The sequence below is a fragment of the Convolutriloba macropyga genome, chromosome 3 (genome assembly GCF_964194025.1).
Source record: "Convolutriloba macropyga chromosome 3, txConMacr16.3, whole genome shotgun sequence".
Classification (NCBI taxonomy): Eukaryota; Metazoa; Xenacoelomorpha; order Acoela; family Convolutidae; genus Convolutriloba; species Convolutriloba macropyga.
In genome coordinates this window covers 73193801-73209973 of record NC_134470.1, presented here as the reverse complement: position 1 = coordinate 73209973, position 16173 = coordinate 73193801, and the positions used below count along the sequence as shown (strand labels likewise).

At 34.9% G+C, this 16173-nt stretch overlaps 1 protein-coding gene across 1 annotated transcript; it reads left to right on the top strand.

Moving 5' to 3' along the window:
• The first annotated feature begins 5195 nt into the window (after window positions 1-5195).
• LOC142337275 (uncharacterized) lies at window positions 5196-11668 on the top strand. Its single transcript, XM_075386452.1, has 6 exons — window positions 5196-5414; window positions 7844-8194; window positions 9375-9435; window positions 9981-10204; window positions 11240-11406; window positions 11520-11668. Exons 1-6 carry the CDS (start codon window positions 5372-5374, stop codon window positions 11565-11567), a joined length of 894 nt encoding a protein of 297 aa, XP_075242567.1. The 5' UTR covers window positions 5196-5371; the 3' UTR covers window positions 11568-11668.
• Window positions 11669-16173: the final 4505 nt, after the last annotated feature.

Below are 16173 nucleotides of genomic sequence, written 5' to 3'. Positions count from 1 at the left end.
CTGCCACCCGGAAACTTTGGAGACCAACAGCCAGCTAGTTTCAAGAACTGGAAGCACGTGCAGCAGTTGACGAACCACGTGTGGCGGCGTTTGATTAAAGAGTACCTGCCGACATTACTCAAGAGACGTAAATGGACAGACAACAACCAGCCTCCTCTGAAATTAGGAGATGTTGTGTGGCTACTCAAGGACTTGACTTCGAGAGGAATCTGGCCCCTTGGAAGAGTTGTGGAAACATCCCCTGGACGAGACGGTGAAGTACGAGTTGCCAAAGTAAAAACGGCTTACGGCTCGTTCGTGCGTCCTGTCGCCGGCCTCGCACGGGTTTTTTCCCCGTAGTTTTTAAATTCAAATTTTTCGCACCGGTCTTAGGCAACATGAGCTACATCCACCCCCTTTGATGTTATTACCCTTACAGGATTTTCATTTCCAATTATATAGGTTCAAGGATATTGGATCAAACGACAATCAAGATGATCTCCAACCCCTGCCCTCCTTCTTGGAGCATGTTCCCAATGACCTTGGGAACTCAAGAAAAGCATGACATTTGCTGATGATTAAAACTACCGCCAAAAACCTGAGAGTTACTCTTTCCCAAAAACATCTGACAAGAAGTCGCAACCAAATATGAGCAACCAAAAGTCTAGAATATATGTTTCACTACAATAGGTTATTCAATTTAGTGAGTTATAATTGATTTTAATCAATTTTATTTGTTTGAGGATAATTTAATCTCTTCGCTTATTAATCTATTTTCTCTAGAACTTGGGTAAACATATTTCAACTATAAGCAATTATAATAGGTTACAAGAATCTGTTATATATAAATAATTCGGCCACTTTTATGGTACGGGTATTCGAACGAACAAAAAAATTCGGATTTCCCCATTCCATTTAAACGTTTGCTCCAAATTTTTGTTCTTTTTCTAGGTAGAATGAAGAAATTTATTGATCGCAATTAAATCTCGTTTTTTTTCTGCTCATTATATTATATTTTGCACTATTAGAGTAAAGAAGTCCTCTGTTTCACAATTAATTGTTCTTCAATTGGAATTATATAACACGATCACTTGATCGATTGAATGGAAAACACTGGCTACTTTTCTAGTACAGTATTGCAATGCTTCATATGCCCTAGTACAGTCAGATAACATTAAAACGTCTGGGAACTTATTTTGAGCAGTTAGATACTAGTCGTTATACTTTGCTTTCAGAAATCTCATATTTTCCTTAAAAAAATGAGTAATCGGTTTGTTTTGTTTGAAAGCATACATTTTGCGATCTCACTTCATAAGTGAGCTGAAAACTGTAGACTATGGGCCGCTTTGAAAAATCCAATTAGGAAACACTTCCTGTAGGCAGAAACGTGGCATTCACGAGCCCAAATCAGTTTTGAATTTTTTCTAAAAGCAGTTTTTTTTTTGTCACCAGCATCAACCATATTTTTTCCCGGTCTGCGGGTAATTTTAGGGAATTTGACTCTACTTGTTCCAAAAAATCTATATCAGCTTAGTTCAATTCGGAGAGTTGATAGAAATTAATCAGTATGCTTCTATGTCTGCCATACAGAAACTCGACTTTATTTCAAAACCATTTCCTCTCTGGCAGAAAAAAGTAGTCTTTGTTTGATAGTAGTATTCCTTTGAAATTAAATCCCGCCTCAATTATTTTATGACCAGAAAAAACGCGGATTTTTTGTAAATTGCACATTTGTTGAAGCTATGTGTATCTTTCATCAGTGTCAGAAATCAGCCAAGTCTCTCTTATAGGAATAGTTTTTGTCTGTATTGAAATAGTTCCTGCTGCAAATTTGTCTATTGCTTTGCCACTGGAATGTGATTTTGCTTGATGAACAATGAAAATAGATGCCGTGTTTGAATCTCTTGCCAGTTTTTTCCGCGATAACTTCTATCCAAACAAGGTCTTTAGTGTGTGCTTTGTCGTCTTTATAAAAAAAGTATTAACTTTATTAAAAGTCTTCTCCATAATTTCTAATTGATGTTGTGAATTTTGCTAGAAAAACGCAGAAAAATTGCTCTGACAAAATGTTGCTGCTGCAGAACAACCCGGTTAAGGTGGCAGACCAAAAAGACTTCAGATTGTTACAGACCAAAGTATCTTCATATCAGGTTAATGTGCGCTCAATGTTTTGACCTGCGCCATTAGTTTTTGTTCTGTCCACCAAAATTTTTTATCAAGAAAGAAAAACAAAATTGCAATGCTTCATAAGCCCCAGTACAGTCAGATAGCATTAAAACGTCTGACAACTCAATTTGAGCAGTAAGATATTTGTCATTTTACTTTCGTTTCCTAAATCTAATATTTGCCTTAAAAAGATGAGTAATCGGCTTGTTTTGTTTAAAACCATACATTTTGCGATCTGACTTCATAAGTGAGCTGAAAACTGTAGACTATAGGCCACTATGAAAAATCCAATTAGGAAACATTTCCTGTAGGCAGAAACGTGACATTCACGAGTCTGAATCAGTTTTGAATTTTTTTCTAAAAGCAGTTTTCTCGTCACCAGCATCAAACATTTTGACTACTTTGATTAATGAATTTGCCTCTACTTGTTCCAAAAAATCTATATCAGCTTACTTCAATTCGGAGAGTTGATAGAAAATAACCAGCTTGCTTCTATGTCTGCCATACAAAAACTCGATGGTATTTCAAAACAGTTTCCTCTATGGCAGAAAAAAAATAGTCTTTGTTTGAAAGTAGTCTTCATTTGAAATTAAATCCCACCTCAATATTTTAAGGACCGGAAAAAACACGGATTTTGTATGATGCACATTTTTTGAAGCTATGTGTAGCTTTCATCGGTGTCAGAATTCAACCAAGTCTCTCTTATAGAAATAGAGATTTTGTCTTTTGAATTCAACCAAGTTTCTCTTATAGAAAAAGAGAGTTTGGCTTTTGCAGTGCCTCTGGGAGGTGATTTTGCATGATGAATTAAAAAATTGGATGCCGTGTTTGAATCTCATGCCGCTTTTTCCTCGATGACTCCTATCTAAACAAGTTCCTTAGGGTGCGCTTTGTTCTCTTTATAAAAAAGTACTTTTTTAACCAAAAGTCTTCTCCATAAATTCTAATTCATGTAATGAGTTTTGTTGGAGTAACGCCGAAAAATTTCTCTGACAAATTGTTGCTGCTGCATAACAACCCAGTTAAGGTGGCAGACCAAACTGACTTATTTTAGTTAAGGTGGCAGACCAAACTGATCAGGTCAAGGTGCGCTCAAAAATTCATGTGCGTTCGATGTCGTCTCTAATCAGTCCATCACAACCGGATCAGACCGCTGATTAGACCAAAACCAGACCGTTGTTGTGATATTTGATATTCCGTGGCCCAAACCAACTCCACACCAATATGCAGACGTTTGTGTGCTCGTAGTCATATTTGATTAGATTTTCCTACCATCGATACCACCCAGACCCCATTATTGATCAGACTTAACCCAAACTATTGTCCAGACTGATTTGCGCTCAAAATCTCCTCTGATCCGACTTATCTGCTCTCGCAATCCCCTAATCAGAAACTAAACTCAAACATGGAAGAGGTTTTAAGTATCAATATAATATATTAGCTTCATCAAAATTGATTTCTCCAGCAGAAAATGCAGCCGAGTCACTTCAAAATCATAAGTGGTGTGTGACAAGATATTTTAAAAAATGATTAATTGAAAATTTTGAATGCCATTGCTGCAGTTAGCCAGTACCATTATTGAAATTAGATATTTTTAAGAAACGTCTAGATCTAGAGTTGCTATAGCGACATTTCAAGGGGATGGGTCGTTTGTTTACGGCTGGAATTTTGTGTTATGTCGGTTGTGATCGAGAAAACGGATTCCATTAAGTCTCTGGTCAGAACACAGGTTTTTTGGCGCTTGACAGAGCCAACATTTTTTACTCATTACAAAAAAAAATGAAAAAAGAATTACACTCAAATTGACCTCTGATTAGACTGCCCCAGAAGAAAGCAAACATTGATCAGACCATTCCAGACCAAAGTGACCTCTGATTAGACCAACTCAAACAAAAACTTTCACTGGTCAGACTGATATCGGACCGTTAGTCAGACTTTCGTGAGCTCGAACCGATTCCCAGACGCTGCAAATTTGGTCTGAAGGCACACCGTTTCCGTTCGACTTGGTTGGAATCAGAACATGCAACAACATGGGCAGCGCACGTGCAATGTAGTATCCATACTTTATTAGAGTTGATGGCCAAACATCAAAGAACTTCCATAAAAAGCTTCAGTAGTCGTCCAGATCAACATATTTTGCAACCTTAAAAAAACAGATTTTGTTTTGACCTGGCCACAATGCGTCATCAGTATTTGTTTTGTCCACCAAAATGTTTTACCTAGAAAGAAATTAAACTCAATGCAATGTAATAACAATTATAATGCAAAACGTTTATATTGCGAAACAATAAAGCTGATTTGAATTATTGTAAGATACTAAAATTGTCACATATTTTGGAGTCCTTTTTATAAATTTGGACAGTCTAATATCTGAAAATTACGTCAATTCAGTCCGAATGTGTTTTTGCATTGATTTTTGAAGGAGCGCTTGAACGCGCCAAATTTTTGAATAGGTTAAATTCTGAATCAACGTTGTGGTTTTTCATACGCAAATAGCTACTTTTATGAGCCATATGAGCGAGATCCTCGACCACCTGTAGTATAATTTTGTGACACTTAGTGGAAATTCACTTAGGTGGAAGATTACAATACCAGTAAATGAAGTTAAAGCAATTACAATACCAGTTAATTAAGATTACAATACCAGTTAATTAAGATTAAAATACCAGTTAATTAAGCAAAATAACTTCGAATTATAGTCAGCAATCGTATTCAATCAAACAGTTTCCTCTTCAATATCTAAGTTCACTCGGAGGGTAAAAAGTTAATGATTATTCAAACTAATATATTTCATAATTTTACATACTAGAGTGCGTAGAAGTAGAAAAAATGTTAGTTTGAATAATCATTAAACTTTTACACTATGAGTGAACTTAGATATTGAAGAAGATGTATGATTGACTTTAATTCAAAGTTGTTTTGCTAGCATTACAAAGTGCGTATACCAATAGTTGCACGTTATAGTAAAACCAAAGTTCTCTATTTGTTTTCGAAAATGAACACCTTTTTTGTCACAAACTTTCGCTCTTAATTTTTATTTTCATCCGATAAATTGAGCTATTTATAGATCGCAGAGCTTGTTCATCGCATGAAAAATTGGTAATTGATTTAAATATGAATTATGGAACGAAAATGGTTTTTATGTACAAAAATTGAAAGCTTTAATGACCAAAAGAACACACCGCATCGCTGTTTTTAAAGCTGAATTAACAAAAGAATAAAAATAATGAAGCTGATTTGCTCGTGGACTGTGTCTCTGCTTGCTCTATGTAAGTTTTGCATTTTTATTCGTTTCTAAAATTGATCTAAAACCCGGTAATCGACGATTTTTGGAGCGCTTGTTGCGGTTCCACATTGCGAGCCTAGCCGTTATAGGATTAAAACTACAACTAGATTGAACATTTCCAGAGGCTATTACATATTAAGAACCATGACATAAGCTAGCTTGATATGTTTAGGTTGCGATTACTCGAATCGGGGTCATATTGTTGCAGTGGACAACAGTGACGTAATCTTGCCACTATTGTCAACGCTTGATCAAAAACAAGCATCGTGGACAAAAAAGCCTGATTTTGTTCCCAAACTTATCCCAATTAAATTAGCATTAATTAAGTTAGTGAATATAACAATTAAAAATGTTTTATTTCGTTGTTTTAATTCAATTGTTTTGGGTGAAAAACAAGCCTACAAATTAAATTTATGTTTTGGAAAAGTTGGTTTATTTGGAAGAGTTGGGTAAATTTTGAGGTTATGCAAAATTTCTGTCTCAGCGCATACTTCTCCTTGAGTTCTTTTATAGTCTTTTTACGGGCGTTAATTAAAGCTTCTCTTTTCCATTCGTCTCACAAAATTTTCCTTGGATATTGCTGAAATAACACATCAAATTGGTTTGATCGCCTCTAGTAGTCTGTTCGTCTCCGTTCAAGTCATTTCTACTTTGTTATTGACTTTTTTAGGCATAACTTTTTAATGTACGTCCATCATATACATCGCTTACGTCACTAAAATATTGATTGTTGTGATTCTCAAGTAACAAATGAAATAGCTGTTGAATGGCTGTTGTTTTTAAGTTCTAGTTAGTAATAATATCTGCTAGTTAGTAAATATTTTGTAACAATTGTAGTGCTCTTAAGTTTTTCTCCAATTAATGCAACAACAGTGTATTTTGCCCTCTTTTCATACAGACTGATATGCTCAAAGGCATAAATAATATCAATTTAAAAAACCAATGTCTATTTTTTATTTGTCAAAATCTCTACTAATCTTCCGGCGATCATTTTTATTGCAGTGTATGGAAATTTTGCCGAGACAGATGTATTATTTTAATTTGGTCCTTGTCTCCTAGTTTTTTAATCCAAAATTTGACGGTTTAATTGAATTCTTTTACAGATTTTTTTTAAAGCGGATGTTTGCGCAAGAGAAAAAATTTGAAAAATAATTTTTGGCATATTTTCCCGATTTGATAAATTTCTGGTTTTTGCGCTCAATCATCTAACATTTTATGCTATTCTCTAAATTTCTGTTCTTTTTTTTCAAATTTGAAATTGTCTGCTCTGAAATTGACAAATCTTTGATGTTTTTGTTTTTGTTATATTTGTTTTATTATGAATATGTTGCGCTAACGGAAAGATTGAAATGCCTGTATAAGATAGCGATTTTGAAACATATGTTTGTGTTAACTGATTCTCTAACTGTTTTTTTTGTAATTTTTCTGCAATCAAGGTATTTGTTTATTTGAAAACTGTGTAAAATGTAACTTTTTGTACTCTTCTGTTGAAGTTTCCATTTCATTGCCTATTTTATTATGTTCCGAGGTTTAGTTTTTTTGTCATGGGTGATTTTTTTCTTGCATAGCCTTTTTCTCGACGATTTTCACGAGTGATTGTTTTAATGAGCACTTTTTATGCTCTGCACCTGCACATAATTTTCACTGATGAAAAAATGGTTACTATTTAAGTAATTTCAGTTTCTATTTCTTTCAATTGACTCGTGTTGGATTCTTGGTTTTTTTCTTGAATTTCTGGTTGATTCTCTTTTTAAATTGTTTCTGCAGATCTTCGGTTTGTTCTTCGTTTGTGAGTTTTAATCTGTTTGATCTGAATTTTGAAGTCCATTGTAAAACATTGCTTTCATCGAACTTTCTCTTTCTGATTTGTCCTCTCGTGCAGTTTGCTTAGTATCGTTTTTCAAGGAATGAAGATTAAAGTTTCTGTTGGGCTCGGCCTATATATTGTCTTGTTTTGAAGAGTTTTATGGTCTTTCCGATTGTGCTTTACTTTCCAACTTTTTCGTTTATTTTGTAAGTAGTTCAAATTCTGCTCAAGCAGAGTTTAATTTTTTTCTCCCTGAGTTGTGCGTCCATACGTCTTGAAGGTGAATGCTTCAGTTATTCCTATAATATTTCATTCTTTGTTTTGATTGCTCTGTCCTGTCACTCTGTTTTTTATATGTGATCACATCTAAATTGTTTTTTTCTTTTTAAGGTCAGATACCATTAACATTTTTTAATGATTTCTCTAAGTTGGTTTCTCTTTAATGATTTCTCTTTTTAATGATTTCTCTTTTAGATGATTTCTCGAAGTTGCGCTGCTTAATTGAACATAAGATTTTTTTTAAAAAAAATCAATTTGTCAATGCAAAACGAAACGTTTGTTTCATGATATCGCGACTGAAAATTTTCATTTCTTTTTATTTTTAGTGCTGACAGTGTACTGTCAAACAATACCACCGCTCGACATCACTGCTTCCATAATTGACGAGCATACAGTCCACTTCATAGTTCTGACGGACGATACAAGTTGGGGTTTCACCGTCGGAATTTCAGACTACGCCTGCAAAAGCTTTGACTCTTCAATTACATACACAGGCGCCGATTGCGAAATAGGTTTTGAAACAGCCTTCAATGGAAGTGCCGTTCTCAAGTGGACCAATATATCATCGGGGGCTGGAAGAAGTATGAAGATCGACAGGGTCGTGTTTTTCTCTTCTCTTCAAAATGGTCCGCCGGGAGGATATATAAATCAGACATTCAGTTTACCATTTTGTACTGGTTAGATTTATGCTCAAGCACCCCCCCCCCCCCACCCTCCACCACCCCTTTTTGCATCCCCACCCTCGCAAACTGCTGTGCACAGTAAAACGTTACAATCAGGAAAAAAGATTACAAAACCTGTGGTATCTTGTTGATTTTGTTGCGATATAGAACACGGGGAAGGAAAAAAACAAAAAAAAAACGGAAATCAATATCCGTCATATTTTTGACTGACGCATTCATTCCATCCTGAAGACGGGCGCTATAATGGGAAAGACCCAATCAAAGAAAGATCAATTTTCCTCGGTAAAATTGATCTCGGAACAAAAGGAAAACCGTGCCAGTTATCAACTGATTTGAAAAAACTCTATTAACTTATCCTACACAAGTACGTGATAATGCGTTATCAATTAGTTCTTTATATAGAGCTTCTCAGAGGAAAAAAAACTTTTGAAATCATTATAAAATACAGACTAACTGTTGTATACTTAACATCCTGAGATGGCAGAATATCATATTCTACTTTAATTGTCATTTTTCCCTCGGAAGAAAAGCACTTGCCAGTGAATCGAAACTTGATACATCTTGACAAACCTTGATGAGATCCTGGTAAGATTGCTGTCAAGATTCTTGGCATGAAATAGTCGAGATATGTACGGACATGCAAAATCCTTGCACGAAATTCAAGAATGACATACAAGAAAGTTTCAACATGATCATATCAAGATTTGTCAAGTTTAAGTAAGATTTAACAAGAATTAACACAAGGAGTGTCGGAAAAATGTGTCGCCAGCCGCCAATTCAACGATGGACTGTAGAGGTTTTTCCAGTATTTTCCTGGGTTGCCACTTCAGCGTTGATTGATTGGTTTTAGTGTTATTAACATAAGACAAAACGATTTCTTCATTTTCGGACAAATTTTTGAATTTTTCTATGATCTTTGTTACTACTAAGATGTCATACAAATCATATATGACCTTGTATGATTACCGGAAATCGTATATGACCTTGTATGAAACTAAGGAAAGTTGTATGACAGGCAACCCGGGTTCTGTTTTTGTTACCCTCCTCTTTTTTCATTCTGGGTTTGTGACCGACAGTGTTCACATTCTGTACTCTTTTATCATGTAATATTTAACAGAATATCTAGATTTATTGCTTGCTTGTTTAGTTATTGTTTGTTTGTTTATTTGTTTAGCTGTCGAGGCAGCTGCTGATATCACATTCTCGGGACTATCAGACCTCTCCGTTCTGATGAAGAACTGATCTTTCAACATAAATATCATTTTTTTCTTGCCTCTAGAATGCGTTTGAAAATGTTTCCTTGCCCCGTGAACGAAAGCTTGATTTTCCTTACCATATGTGATGAACAAACTAGAGAGAACAATGGTTTGTATAGCATAGCTAAGAAGATGTGGCAGTAACCATAAAAATCAATTTATGATTTCCAATGTGTAAAATCCGAAATACATGTATGGGGACCTGAATTTAAGGTGCAAGTTTTCGAAATTTTTGTGAACAATAATTTCAGATGATTACTCTGCTTCTCGATCAGAACAAAAACATGTCTACTAGTATCAAATTTTTACGTAAATTTGCTCACTTTTATAGCTAGCTTCTTTTTTTGTAACTTAATACACTGTAAACGTATTTACGTACTTCATCATACTTAATCAGTTTAATTTATCGGTAAATCATTACCACTTCCTCTGAAATTAGGGCTTATTCGGTACCTTTAGACGCTTGCTGTGAAAAAAAAAACATTTTGATTCCGAAGTTAATGTTGAAAGCATTGATTGGTAAGTTTGACTCTGGCCGATAATGCTGAGGCGGGTGGATTCACGTACCAGGTGGAAAGGTGGAATCAAACACAGTGGGCTATCGAGACAACTGGAAACTCTTCTTCGACCAATGAGAGAGTCAGCATTAGCACATATGGTGCGCTGTACAGATTCACTGTGCAAGTAGAAGATGCGTGTGATGGGTACACGTTGTCCGAAAACGAAACTGTTGTAATTTACCAAGCGGGTAAGATCCTGTGTCAAATATTTCAGGAGCAATAATGTAAAAAAATACGATAAAAAAATAACTTTTTCAAAAATCTTTGCATCATTTGGTATGTTTTTGGACAAAATTTCTCGTCTAACTTGCTTGTTTTCCTGGTTTTTTATAACAGCTCACGATGCCTTTCGTTTATTGAGCGGCAGAAAATCATATGTAGTCAAATTTTGAAGAATGAGAATGGCGAGGGCGTAGGATTTCATGAAAAAACTTAAGTTAAACATCAACTCGTCCTGATGACATCTTAATGATCGCATATTTAAAAAATATGAATAACACATTTTTGGCACCGCTAATTTTCTTCTCTCCTCGTCAACCGAAACGTCATTCATTTGACTAATAAAAAAACCTTCACGCAAAGCAATGCTGCCAATTGTTTTACAAAGCTACCCTCATTTCATAATGTTAAGCGCATAAGATAAAATTTGCAACAAGATGGAGCAAAAAAATATCACGCAAAAAGCCACTGTTCTCTAGAAAAAAATAATGTACTATGCAATGCTCCTGAAATCGACTCTCGATTCCAGTCAGAGACAAAGTTTAAATCAGTACTGACAGCTTTCTGAAGTAATTTCACGGGTTGAGGTTTCATCTTTAAAAATCGGTTTCACGTAGAAATCACAACGAGTAGCAATTAATTTTTTTTTGCACATTAAGAATCCCGCATATTTTGACTATAAATGAGACAAAATCAACAATTTTTTTATGCTTTTATTAGTAAATTTTAAAATTTATTTTTTAGGATTTGCGGTTATTTTTATTGACCTATTTTTTTAAATTTTCTATTCACCGCTTTTGGGTTTTCTGTTGAAAAAGGTTTTCCATTTGCAGTCTCCGAGCTTGCCGCTATAACCAGCTCTTCTTTTTGAAATTCAATGCTTTTCACAGCAAATCTCAAACTTTCAGATAGTTCTCAGGTACAAATTGCTGAAAATGTAAGATTTGGGATGAAACGCGGTGGATTCTAGAAAAAAAGTTTTCAGCGATCTTTGCAGTTTTTAGGGTTGGAAGTACCCAGTGAAGATCCGGTGCTGTTGTCGATCACAAACGGCAACTACATGTGTTTCCTATGGCGATACACAAACGCTAACACTCAATTTAATTGGGTTACGGTCCAGTTATTCCAGAGTAGTGTGGCCACTGATACACTCAGAAGACAGGGGATCACTGTAAGTTCCCTTAATAAACGCATAGTCAGTTTCAGAACTGGGCAATTCTTATTACAAGTCTCAGTTCATTATTGACTCAGAACTTTGATCATGTCTCTTTTTACACTTTTCAGCCCTGTGAACGTCTTGCAAGGGACTCGCAAGTGTTAGTCAAGAGTTGACGAGTCTGCATGGAAGTCTTTGTTAAAACTATCCAGGTCTAGGTACAGACTCATGAAAAGACAATGCTCGACCCAGATGCACTATGAAAAGACCATACTCGACTCATATGAGCTATGAAAAGATGTTAGCTGGACTTAAAAACTTTCTGGACTTTAGGTCGACTCAGATTTTTCGCAAAAGACTTTAGCTGGACCCAAAATTTCACGAAATACTGTAGCTCGACCCAATATTTGGGCTGGACTTAAGCTCGACACAATGTCTGCAAACAAAGTCGAGTTGAAGTCTTTCCATGGGTCCATCATTGGTCTTTTCATAAGTTTACTATTTTGCCATTAAAATTGCTTGTGCAATATTGCATATAAAGTAGTCAGCGTGTTTGCTCCTTCATTTTTTGCGATTCAGAAGACCCTCTAATCGCTCAAAAACCTGCATTATTTTTTAAAGAGAGGTGGTTCATAATTTTTTTTTGGGGGGGGCAATGAAAAGACTAATGGTGGACCCATGAAAAGACCTTTACTCGACTTTGTTAGTTATGAAATGACTAATGGTGGAGCCATGAAAAGACTTTAGCTGGACTTTCTTCGTTATGAAAAGACTTAAGCTCGACCCATGAAAAAATATTAGCTCGACTTTAACTAGGAAGCTCGACCGTATAATTATAGTCAATGTTGGCCCCCCTACTAGACTTTTAAAGTCTTTTCATAAGTCGAGGCCAAGTCTGGGTACGAGAAATATATGATAGAACAAATAAACATCCGTTTTACAGCCTTAATCCTTGTTCAGACCTCGAATTATGAAAAGACCCAAAGAGTTTATTAGGGGGATCAATATTGTCCAAAATTACACGGTCGAGTTTCTTAGTTAAGGTCCAGCGAAAGTCTTTTCATGGGTCCAGCAAAACTCTTTTCATAAGAATTTATGGTTGAGCATGGTCTTTTCATGAGTCGAGCAAAAGTTATTTTATAGACATTTTGGGTCAAGCATGGTCTTTTCATGGGTCATGCAAATGTCTTTTCATAAGTCTTTTCATAAGCTTCTTTTCAAGTTTGGAAAAAAGTTTTCTTTGTTTGCAGCTGCACATAATGAAGCAGGAACAGAGCAATGCTGAACACGATTGCTCCACTGCAGTCCAATTTATAGGAAAGTTGGAAAACTGCTAAAGGTCTTACGAAAAACTGCAATTCTTACCATAAATCAAATGTCGCAGCTGTACTATATTGCCACATTACTTGATTGAATTTAACAAGGTTGTTTAACTATAATGAACTTTTTCGCATTATCCATAATGAAAATGTGGCGTTATTCAGTTCTTTCGTTTCCCAAAGGTATGAATTATCCTTTTTTTAAAAAAAAAAAAGCTGGTTTTCGACAGTTCGATGGTACTTCAGAATCACAAACAATGAAAGAGCATACATGCTCAGTACATTATAAGTAAAAGTGAACAATGAAAATGCATGTAAAATATTTTAAGCAAAATGCAGACTCATGAAAAGAATTTTTCTTGACTTATGACATGACTTTTGCTCAACCAAACAATTTCTTCTCAAAAAGTTTGGTCGAGCAAAACTCCAGCTTTACTTTTTGGGTCAAGCCTATGTCCAGAGTGACAAAACCGGGTGAAGCAAAAGTCCAGGTGATTAATAAAGTCTAGCAAAACTCTTTTCATAGCTCATTTGGCTCCAGCATGGTATAATTAATCCCAGTTTTGGTCAAACATGGTTTTTTCATAGATTGAGGTCTATGCTAGGGAAGGATTAGAAACAAGATTGCTCGTGTATACTGTGCGCAGCAAACAATGTTCCAACAACGTCTCAAAATTGTCAAAGCTTCGTTTTCGTTCTTTCGACGCTCTGTTAGTTTTATGCGGCATTTTTTTAAACAACAACCTTGAGTACAATTTTTTTTTAACGACTAAGGAAAGATTCAGAGCGCTAATTTTCATACATTTTAAGCAGAAGAAAAATGGCAGAAGCGATTTTTTTTCGCGAGTTAAAGTATTCGCAAAAAAGTCAGCAGCCGCGATGAAAACCTAACTTTATGGCACACACAAACAGTAATTTGCATAACAAATTGCTGCTATCAGTTTACAAGCTACACAGAGTAAATCAATATAAGAATGGAACTGATCTTAATGAGTAGCTATAGAACTCAGAACAGAAATTAAATGTTTAAATCACATTTCCATTTTTTTTTTCGTTTTTCCAATTTTCTTCCCGCATAAGTTGCTCATAAAGTTTTCAAAAAACTGTATAACTAAAAGTTTACATGATGCTTTGGGTTTTTTGTTCTTTTCATTGTTAACGTTAAAATTAAAAAAAAACGTCTGAAGTTAAAGTTGTTTGTGTTTTTCTGACTCAAATTCTGACGCTTTATATCAATATACTGATATATCGACTAACTCACCTTGGTCGATTCTAGTGCATAGCGATTTCAAAACTCGTTTACCGTTGCATCAATTGGAGGAGTTCTAATTGAAAGTCACCCGAACATCAGTGGTGAAGAACGAAGTAGCGTCGAAAACTGCTAGCTTTTTCTTCGTTTCATCTCGACTTTTCTGATGTGGTTTAAAACTTTCAATTTTTGATCGGTTCAACTATTTTTTACTGTGCAGGTGGAACAATACGAGAAAAAAATAAAAAACTTGACCACGTAGAGGATTTGGTTCTTCTCTAAAAATAATTAAGTTTTTCATGAGTTGAATTTTTAATTTGAAACGAATTCTATAGAACTTGCGTTAGATGGGACTGCTCATCAATGTAAGATCAGAGAAACAGCTCTGACAGCAAAATTAATTTAATTTTCTGAAGTCAAAACAGTTAAAAACGAGGAACATTTCGTTCAGTTCTTTCACTAACTAGTTTTTTTATTTTTATGTTTTTGAATAACCTTAAAGAAAGAATGCTTTATTATTCTTATAACAACCTCCTTTAGCTCCTTTAGATTAGGCAGGGTTACACGGCCGGAAAGAAATTTGTGCAAATAATTAAAGAAAAGTTTAAGTTAAAAGGTCAAGTTATTTCTTTACTGCGAGTTAAATTCTTTGGATCTTTTCAATTTCTGATTTTTTTGTGAAGTTATGATCAAATTTTCACATTGTTTTCTCTGACACAAAACTCTGTAATCCCATTTAAGAGTTTTAAATACAATATTTTGACAATTCTGTGGCAATAATTTATCTAATTAAATTACTGCCGCCCAAAGCAACTGGTATTTTTCTACCTTTTCCTGTAATGCTTTACTTCCAATTATTCAAACGGTTCCATTTTCAACCGGCCATAAAAAATTTCACTTTTTTAATAAAAACCAAAATTAGCCTCTAAGGGTTACAAAAGGATTTTATTCATGTAATTTGGACAATAAGAACAATGAGTCATTAGCAAATCAAGAATCTGTGATTTTAAATAATGATGATCTCAATCTCTATCAATGCTCAACTAACCGGTACAGTTGTGAAAAGAACATCAAAGGACGGTTTAGATTTTATAACGAGTCCGACCAAAATAGTCATCGAGCCAAAAAAGGAATTAGGAAAGCGTGCACTTGATTTCAACAAATGTCAAAGAAGTACATTTTTGCTGCAAACCCGAAACATTTTTATTTCCAAGCTACATAGTTTAACGGCTTCTTTCCCTTTTTGAATCAAATTCCTTAAGTTCTGAATCCAAAAAGTTGAATGAATATTCTTCCCATAAACGTATGAAACAAGTAAAAGAGGTGAACAAAAAGTGATATTTTCTTGCTTTTGGAACCAGATGAACAGTACCTTAGATTTCGTAAAAATCGTATTACTTTTGATTGTTTCCATGTAGTAAGATAACGCCTAAGAGTAGGACAGAACATTAAAAAGCTGAGATCAGAAATCATTTTTTTTTCGAAATCAGCTTTTTTCAAACTTTTGAACAATAGGCAAATGGCAGCGAGACAAATTTTGTATCAATTCTGATATTTTTGTAAGATTACTTTTAAAAATTACGTCTGGGTGTTTTTCGCAAACACTATCTTAAAAAATGTGTTTTTTGAACCATACTGATCAGTTTAATCAAGACCAGGGACCATGCTATGTGCAAATTTTAGCTCGTTCATTTGTTGGTGTGCGCTTCACTTTGCTCAAATAATTACAAAATCACATTTTGGCTCCCTGCACTAAAAAAGCCTTCATGCATGAAAATTACATTAATTTATAATTCTTATACAGTTGCGCAATATAACAGAATGGGAAACGAACAGAAGTCAAAGTTCAGTAAAAATCTCATTATCGAAACGATATCGAAATTTCGGTCATCACATCATCAAATTTCATTCCACAATTGACTGTTTTGGAGAGAGGGGGACAAGTTCTTTTTAGTTAGGCCTTAAGTTACTTGACACATAGCAATTTAATAACTGTCACAGCCCAATTTTTTCCGCAATTTTGCGTTTGTTTCTATTTCGCTCATGATACATCTATCATATGATGTATGAGGTAGCTGAAAAAACAGTTACATTTTTGCCACTTTTGTTGTCCAAAGAGAGAGAGAAAGAGAGGGAGGAGAAAGATAGAGAGAGAGAGAGAGAGCGAGAGAGAAGGAGAGAGAGAGAGAGAGAGAGAGAGAGAGAGAGAGAAGG

What these genes read in the sequence shown, in the direction of transcription:
- LOC142337275 (XM_075386452.1), top strand. Translation starts at nt 5,372, where the DNA reads ATGAAGCTGATTTGCTCGTGGACTGTGTCTCTGCTTGCTCTAT. An exon ending in GACCTCTCCGTTCTGATGAA is followed by an intron (nt 9,436 to 9,980) that starts GAACTGATCTTT and finishes TTGATTGGTAAG; the next exon opens with TTTGACTCTGGCCGATAATG. An exon ending in TGTTGTAATTTACCAAGCGG is followed by an intron (nt 10,205 to 11,239) that starts GTAAGATCCTGT and finishes TGCAGTTTTTAG; the next exon opens with GGTTGGAAGTACCCAGTGAA.